Genomic DNA, 8,972 nt, shown 5'->3' with positions numbered 1-8,972 from the left:
TGAACAATGGAACTTCTAGAAGGTACCATTATTCTCTTAACAAAATATACAACATTAGAAGACCAGGCTGTCATTTTCCATCAACATCTGGATCCACGATATGCTCTTTAAACAGGTGATTCATTTTCTGTTACATGGCTAATATATTTAAAAAAAAAAAAAACAAAAGGTAAAATAACTGTGGACATCCTGCAATTTTACAAAATCAGTATTCATTAAAGTGGATTGCACCAGCTTTCCAAACAATGTAAGTGGTAGCAAACATGACAGAGCTAATGAATACAAAGGAGAAAATAATGAACAACAGATCACTGCCTCCAGGAAAATCAAATGTTAGGCCTTGCTTGGGCAGGCCACGCTTGCTGTCATCAAATAGATTGGTCGGTGCTTGAGGCAAGCCTGATCTTGATTTCCCTTTATCACTATCCCTCAGTGCATCCAGCACTTTCATACCCATATCTTGTTTTGAACTTTCAGGAGTGTCTCTGAATCTGGACAGCACACGCGCTGCTCTTAGCTTTTCCCGTGCAGTCATAGATGGCTTCCTTGAAATCTGCTCTGTACTTGATATTTTCTCATTCCCCTCTTGAAGAGAGTCTGTTTGCAATCCGGCATCAGGATCCTTAAGACTAGCTGTAGCTTCATCTACATTAACATCGGTGATCTGGGAATTCAGCATTGTAGAACTTAAGGGTTCCGAGGCAATGAGATCTCTTTTAGAAGAGGAACCAGAATCTGCTATAGAAGCCTTGCTAGACTGTCCTGTACTGACTACATTATCATCAACTGAAGAGTGGATAGAAAAATTTCTAGGCTTCTTTATACAACCAAAGGTTTCATTTGCAACAGTAGCAAAGAACTTTTTATCTGACAAATGGTTCACCAAAGCACAAGAATACTTGCCAATTTTACATTTTACACTGGCGTCTTGATGCTTCAACTGCAAGGCAGAAATCATGCCCAATTGAAAATGTGTTAACTTTGGTTCAAAACCAATGCTGGCTACGAAGATTTAAACAATGAAAACATTGAAGACTATATGCAAAGAAAAGGAAAACAAAGTCGTCAGTACAGAAAATGCTACTCAAAGCTTCAGTTTATCTATTGCAGAAACACGAATAATCAACATATGTAAAATATTGAAGATGTACAAAAGAACATCATAAGTGATTTGACAAACAGTGAGCAGAGGGGACATATGTCGACGAAAGAAAAAACTCCTCCCCTTTTGGGAACTGGATACACTCCCTTGGAATAAGGATTGGCATAAGAGAGACTCGTCTGGTTCTTAGATCTAACAATGTAAGGTGGAAAAAATGGCTCCAGGTCTGGCTTTAGAGCAACTGGAGTTGCTGGCGGTCCGCTCTTGGTATTCCTTATGTTCAGAACATTGCTGTTGTTTAATCAGTTCTTGTTGAACGAAGTTGTTTCCCTTCTTGGGGAACATGTGAATGTATATAGCCATAAGGCCCTGTTTCGTTGATTGCTCTGTAGAGCCTTTGTTTATTTTTTCTTGATTTTTGTATTCTTTTATTCATTTCAATAAAGTAGGGGTGATCCCCAGACCCAATTTCTTCAGATACACTTCCCTAGGGCCAGAGTTTCTTTTCGAAACATTTTTTATTGCCTGCCCTTGGGGGAAAACCCTCAGTCACCTTCAAAAATAACGGTTATGGGGGTAACCCTTAGCCTCCCATGCTCAAACTACACACATGTCGATTAAAGACTGCCTTATATACATTAATATGCACAAATTAACAAGCTTAAACACAAGGCTCTTTACATTAAAGAGCATGAATACTCAAATCAAGTATACATGCACAAAACTGAGTACTTGTATATATACTACGAATCTTTCTCAGGTTCAATGTGCACAAAGTTATTTAACATCATCAAGTTTTCCACACTTATGAAGATGTCTTGCTTAGTGGTTGCTCCTACTTGGTTGGATATTTTTAGAATTATATAACTACAGTTATCTGTTAGTTAAATTGTCATGCATGATGTGGCTTGTGTGACAAACTTGGAAGTCATAACACTTATTTTCCTACCACTAGTTGATATTTCATTCATAAGACACTCTTTACTTTTTTTATTTTTATATTTTTTCAAACACACTTATAAGGCCTATGCTTTATGGCTGCCTTGGTCTTTATGTAGACAACCTGATTTCACCTGCAATGCTATTTGCAATGGCTGGAAACCAATTAATGCACAAGAAGCAAGGTCACATGAATACAACTGAAAATATGTGCAAAATCTTTCTAACAAAGTTCCAATACATGAGGGCCTCTTTGATTCAAGGAATAGGTCTTGCCTACAGAAATTTTTTTGCATGACAACCTTTAATAAGCAGAACTTGTTTAATGAATAATACAAACAAAGAACAAGCGAAGGCATTTTACATGATTGTTTTTTAAAGACAACAAGATAAACAAAAGAATGAGTAAGCTGTGTGCCCAAGTCCGGATAAGACAAGACTTCCCCTCCAGAAGAAGAGGAAGGTTTCGTCTAAAAGACTAGTAAGATAACAAGTGGAAAAACCTTTTCAAAGCAAAATGAGTGGAACCAATTGCTTTGGCAAAACTTTCGTGAAAGACCAAAAACTTTTCCAAGTTATAGGACTAAAGGAATAAGAATGGGAGTCAAACTGGAGGATCTGATTGACCAGTCAGGAAGCAAGATTTGTTAAGTTGTTGGATGATTGGATCTATGAAAACCACCTTGTTTCTCTTTTGCTTCCAATCAACTTCAGCACAAGCATCCATTTACAAAGTACTCCTCTATACACAAACTAATACATGAATTTACATAGTTCAGGGCATGAACTGGGGCTGGGGTGGTCCCCAGTATCAGGTATGGGCTGGATACTGGACTCAATGAGTTCCACAGTCCTGTTGGATAACAATAGGTGTTGTGCAACTTGGGCTTCAGATTACAAGACATAGCACACAAGAACATGCCATATATATATAATTTGTTTGGAGAAAGTTCAGCAAGCTACCAAGATAATGTCTATAAGATTAACATAAGAGCTTGCTAAGGATAAAAGAAACCAATGCATGCATTTGCTTCGGACAGCCAACATGAAAGGTACTACTACCACTCACAGATATGGCACTGAAGGAATTAATTGATCATGACAGGATCGTTTAATACACTATGCAATTCCCTCTGAAGCTCCAAAAGATAAAGTATAAAGAACTTACCAACAAATCAAAGCCTGAACAGGGAGCAAGAATCATCTTAACTGGGCAAAGAAACATATAAGCTGATGACTTAGAAGACTGTTGATTCCTCCATCTGACATTCAATAGTCATTAACACAAAAACAATCAAATCACTCGGAAATTAACCATGAGAATGGGCACACAAACAAGAACACGTGCAAAAATGTTTTTTAATTAGTTTTTGAAATGACCACCAAATTAAGGAACAATTAAACAGACAATAAGCAATAAATAATTCCTTGTATTTCTGTTTTTCTGTTTAAAGGACCAAAATTATATCTAGTAGCCTATGTCACATAGGTACGGGTACGGGTACCGGTGCGGGTACGAGTACTGACCATTTTAAAAAAACTTGGGTGCGGGGGTACGGCTGTATATATATATAAACAATAAGAAATACTTAGAAAATATGTATCAAAATAAAGAATATACATCAACATAAACAAATAAATAACATAGAAAATATACATCAACGACTCTTGCAGTAGTATGTTTAAGAAACCTATGAAAAACTTTAAACATATGGACAACCGAACAACCCCCTAGTAAAATATGAACATCAATCGAATTTTCACATCCAAAGAATAGAATAAAAAGTAAGGTGAAAAAAATTAAATCAAAGTAAAATTAAGCAGTTTGGATCTATAGGTACCCAAGTGTCAAAGTACCCATTTTGGGTACGGGGTACGGCGACACGGGTATGTGGACCTTACTGAAGTACCCATGTGACTTAGCTAGTAGCCCTTTTAGAAGTTATCTACTTATCATTCACATGCCATGCACGAAGGACCATCTTCTTTAGTAAATATTGAACAAGGAACAAGACAAAAAAGCAATCTTAGCAGTTTAGCTGGGAATAGCTGATGCAAAAAAGAACCTATTAGTAAATTGATTTCCAGTTTTGTTCAGCTAAAAAAGAATACAAGATTCTGCAAGCTCCAGTTCAGAACAGTCTAATATTCTTATACTATTTTTTAAAACTTTATTCATGTAAAATCAGAGTGACCGATTCAGCAACACAAGGGCAGGAAATTGACAATGAGGTCAGAGAACAACAACCATTTTTTCTTACTTTTCTCGTATATTTTAGAAACATACATAGATTGTTAAATAGTGAGAGAACCTCTATTCAGTTAAATACAGTGATCATCTGAAAAATTGCCAGTTGTACTTCATGATCATATATATTTCAGGATTCCAATGCTTTTGTTACTCAATAGATTGCATGAAGTGGGAAAGAAAAGAACCTCAGATAATACTAGTATAATAGAAAAGGTTAAGTTTGCATTTGAAGGAAGCCATCCAAAAGTTATTTTCCTTTGAATGAGAAAATATAATACCCTGGCAACAAATCTAACTACATTAATATTAATTCAGAATTAAATGATAATGCTGTAGTGATCCAAGAGAATAAAACAAACTTTCAACTTGACTAATTATGTCATCAAAGAATCATATGCCCGATGTTTCCATGCTTGCCTACATGCTTTAGTTTTGCACAATAAACTGACATTCCTGAGCCTGACCATTCAGATTCATCATGCTTATCAAACAGGCTGAACTCAAAATCACTTTGGCTTAATGAGATGAGATAGAGCTTGGGCTTAGGTTGATTGAATCTCTATAATGATTTAAGTGTACAATATGATCATGAACAGACACTTTACTTGGATTTAGCAAGAGAAAAATGAGTTGCTATGTTCAAGCTTGGTCATGCTGAATCAAAGCTTAGAAGTTAGAACTGAGACAAGCTTGAACAATAGTCTTCAACCTTGACCTAGGTTCAGGTAGCAAAGAATCAAGCTAAAAAAAACCAAAGGTTGGTTTCCTCTCAAGTATTATCCAAGCAGAAGCACTATCCTTGAGTTAACAAGGCCATGCAATCCATATGTCTAAGGCTTGAAGGCAGTTTGAACTTAAGGTGCAAAAGAGGATTAGCATAGTATGCTTTATCAGTTTCCTACTACTATACCACATTTATAATATTAAAAAAAAAACAGCGCCATTAATAGTCTCAATCACAATTTAAGTGGGACAATTTCCATGGAAAATGAAAAATTGACTATGGAAAATGAAAAGTTGACAACGTACAAGCTCACACTTCATAAGCTTAAATGAGCAAGGCTCAGGTTTAACACATTGAAGAAGAAGAAAAATCTTAGGCTCATTAAGATGATTCTTGCCACTATCAGGTCTAATTTCACATCGAATGACATCATCAACCTCCATTAAATACATGCATTATAAAACTTTGTGTAAGTACCCCCTAACATTAAATAACCTGAACCAAGATCTGTTTGAACTAGACCTTCAATGTTAAGAGTGACTAGTTCAAATTTTCAATTTCATAAGACTGAAACATAATACAAACACAGATTTCTCAAAGAAATTGCTGCAGGCATTTCAAACAAATAATATCTTTTACGCTTTGAAATTTACAGTTGAAAACGGGCAAACGGCAACTCGTGCTTCACCTTTTTCGCAAAAAGAATGGTTTATATTATTATTTATAACACAACTTTTTAGTGGAAAACAAAAAAGGCTTATCTTGAGGACCATACTTTCCCAACTTCAAATGCTCCACTCATACTATCGAACTTACCACGCTCTCGAGGAGCTTTCAATTGGAACATCACTTTGCTAAAACTTGTTGCTTTTTTTCAACGTGAAGCGGCATTCAGGAGCAATTTATAAGCAAAATTAGTAAAGAACCTTTTCGCAGTTAAACAACATACTCATCAATAACTCCTCATCTCATCTCCGGAGAAATCAAACCAAGTAACCCTCGTGGTATCATTATTAATAAGAGAAAAACTCATTAAGAGCAGCCAGACCCATCATCCTTTTGCCAAGGGCGATATACTGGGAATCTCATCCAGGTCCGGTAACTCCTCAAAGAGAAAAAAACCCACCGAAAAAAGGACGCTTAGACCCCTTAGAACAAGAAATAACCACAAAGGAAAACCATATGAATATACATACGGGAGGGAGAGAGCACTTTGAGTTGCTTACCGTAATTAAACAAGAGGGCATTGATGAGACGGGAAGATTGGCTTCCGATTGCAAGAGAGGGAGAGAGGTGGCGAAGAGAAGGACTGGAGGAAGGCAAAGAGAAGTGGGTGGAGGAAGCGAGAGGACGGCAAGCGAGGGAGGAAGATGGGGTGGGTGTCAACTTGGTCGGACCACTCCCCACTCATCCGGAGATCCTTCCCGGGCCGGGTCGGGCGGGTCCCAAGGGCCTGATTTTATACGTCAAATGCGTGTGTCCTTTTAAATGAGAAGACGGGTCCATAAAGAGAAAGAAGACGGAGCTGTCGCAAACAAGAAGAAAAACTCACCATTTCGATTTCCTTCTTGTGGGAAGAAGCTCGGAAACCCTAGGCGATTGCCTGCTCCCGCCTCAAAAACTCTAGCCGCGAGAAGGCTGTTCTACCTTTTGTATGGCTCTTCCGGAGGCTAGGGTTTCGCAAGTGAGTTTCAATGCACGAGGCTAAAAACAAAGCGGATATGGGTCGAATTCAATTAGAACCGCAGCAGAATTCGACACTTTCGGATCCGGATCCAAATAAGAACCGGTTTATCATTGGAATTCAAATCCAAATGTGAACTATGGGCAATGGATCCGGATAAAATGGTAAGAGGAGGGTCCTTTTTAAATAATGTTATTCTTATTTTACGAGACATTTGATTATTTCGTATTTGAATCAATCCACATAATAATATGTGGATGTGATGTGATGATATGTTTTTGTTGATACGATAAAAGTTTCCGTTTAGTCTTCATGAACCTAAGAGTCTCAGGTCAGACTTAACATATACACTTAAAATTCTTATTTTAATTCTTTGCATTCAAAACTGTAGATCCGAAGAGGAAGGTCTGATATTAAATCTGATCCTAAAGATTTTATATCATGAGCAATCACACGCCCCTTTACACATTTGTATTCAGGGCATCTTGTTCTTCTCAACAGTGACGCGAACCAGGCTGTGCCGACTGACAAGAACGAGTGGTATCAGCCTTTTTTTTTTTTCTTTATGGGAAGAATATATATATATATATATATATATATATATATATATATATAAAAGAAGGCACACATTAATATATATGAGGGAACACATTGTATGGCAGAATATCAATATATCACAGCTCATGTACGTATTGGAGTATTTCCACATCCATCCCGCTGAATTATTCACAGCTCGTACTCCAGAAGAACAAGCGGTACCTTGTCACTACTTCCTTCTCTCATGAGATGAGTAGTTCAAAACCATCTGGTCGTACATTGTTCGGGTAAAAGTTACAGATAGCAATCAGAATAACCAGAACTCAGCCACAAAGAAGAAGATATGCAGCTCCGGGAGGCATTGCCGGCGCATGGAGCGAGGCTGTATTGTTCTGCACTTGCCGTTGAAAATCCAGTGATAGACGCATCAGCTGCCAGCGAGAGAAGAATCTCGTCTCTGTTCTGCAGTGTAGTACTGTTGTCGATCCTTTTGTTTGAGGAGGTCTGTAACTGTAGCAGGATGATCTTTTTATAAAGTTAAAGCTCTTGCCAGAAGAAGCCAGGTTTCCTTGCCTAGGAGAAAGCATCCTGATTTTATAACAAGGCGTCCTTAAAAAAAATTTGGGCAGTGATAAGCCAAGGTGGATAATTAATTTTCAAGATTAATACCTTGATTAAAATAAAAGTTGGACAAGGTCAAATTCGAATGTGGCTTGACACCTGCTGGGATAGAAGCCAACATCTTTTTCCTTTCTCTTTTTCTACTTTCTCCCTGAAAATGTAAAGTTGGTTCAATCAAATCAATCCGTATTCTGTAATGTGGAAAGATCAATTGTACTGTTTCATGAATATGGAAATAAAGTTCATTCGTTTATTAATAAAATAGCCAGTTTACATCCGTAGATTGACATCACGACAGTTAACATAGAGAGATCTGATATGATAGGAACAAACAATTTCAGTTCTGAGATTGGATTCCTAAGACAAGCAATCAAACCTCCTTTATGCCCTAGAAAGTCACTGCACTCTCGAAAACAGGAACCTCACATGAGAGTAGGAGTGGGCATCGGGTACCAAGTACTTGCCGGCGGCCTGGCCCGACACCCAGGCCTACATGAGAGAATCCTGTCTACAGGACTAAAAAATTATTACAAAACTTCAAAGAAACTGCAACAGTTGGCAAGCTTCAATAATAAAAGAAGTAAAATGCTTGAGACATTGATTCTCAATGCCCAGAAGAAGTTTTAGCCAGACAGAGTGGTAATGCTGGCCATTGTTCGACAATTGTTCAGGCAAAAGCGTTTAACGTTAATAAAAATAGATACTTTCTATAGCGTAAGTAACAGTACTGCTTACTGACTAGCATGGCTTGACTAGGACTACCCCACAAGGTGATCCTGGCAATCCAATGTCCTGGCACCTAGGTGGCCAAGAAAGTGGTCTAAGGTGAAGAAAAAGACAACTTCGTTTAATATCTTTTTGCCATTTTTTATCAGAGGCCACCCAGAAAATGGTCGGCCTTACATCGCCTAAATGAAGCGGTGCTATTCTGACAATTTCCCACCAGCCACCAGCTGAAACTGGTCCAGAAAGTGCTTTATCCCCCCAATTGTGGTGAAGATGCACATTATCACTGTCAGGGGTTCATCGTGTCACCACCTCCATACAAAACCTAGTTTTCTATTAGCAAAACAGACATAAAACTTTGTTCATCGTATTCTTGAACTCTAGCAGA

The 8,972-nt window shown here is 37.8% G+C and overlaps 1 protein-coding gene across 2 annotated transcripts; it reads right to left on the bottom strand.

Moving 5' to 3' along the window:
* On the bottom strand, positions 1-6,685 carry LOC116256677 (uncharacterized). 2 transcript variants are annotated; one of them, XM_031633086.2, is made up of 4 exons: positions 6,569-6,669; positions 6,243-6,469; positions 3,210-3,303; positions 1-940 (listed from the first exon to the last, which is right to left on the bottom strand). In XM_031633086.2, exons 3-4 carry the CDS (start codon positions 3,264-3,266, stop codon positions 206-208), a joined length of 792 nt encoding a protein of 263 aa, XP_031488946.1. In that variant the 5' UTR covers positions 3,267-3,303; positions 6,243-6,469; positions 6,569-6,669; the 3' UTR covers positions 1-205. The 2 variants fall into 2 exon arrangements, with proteins under 2 accessions (XP_031488946.1, XP_031488947.1); XM_031633087.2 differs by lacking the exon at positions 6,243-6,469 and having other exon boundaries at positions 6,569-6,685.
* Between the last annotated feature and the right edge of the window lie 2,287 nt (positions 6,686-8,972).

The sequence above is a fragment of the Nymphaea colorata genome, chromosome 6, assembly GCF_008831285.2.
Source record: "Nymphaea colorata isolate Beijing-Zhang1983 chromosome 6, ASM883128v2, whole genome shotgun sequence".
NCBI lineage: Eukaryota > Viridiplantae > Streptophyta > Magnoliopsida > Nymphaeales > Nymphaeaceae > Nymphaea > Nymphaea colorata.
This window is presented reverse-complemented; position numbering and strand designations above follow the sequence as displayed.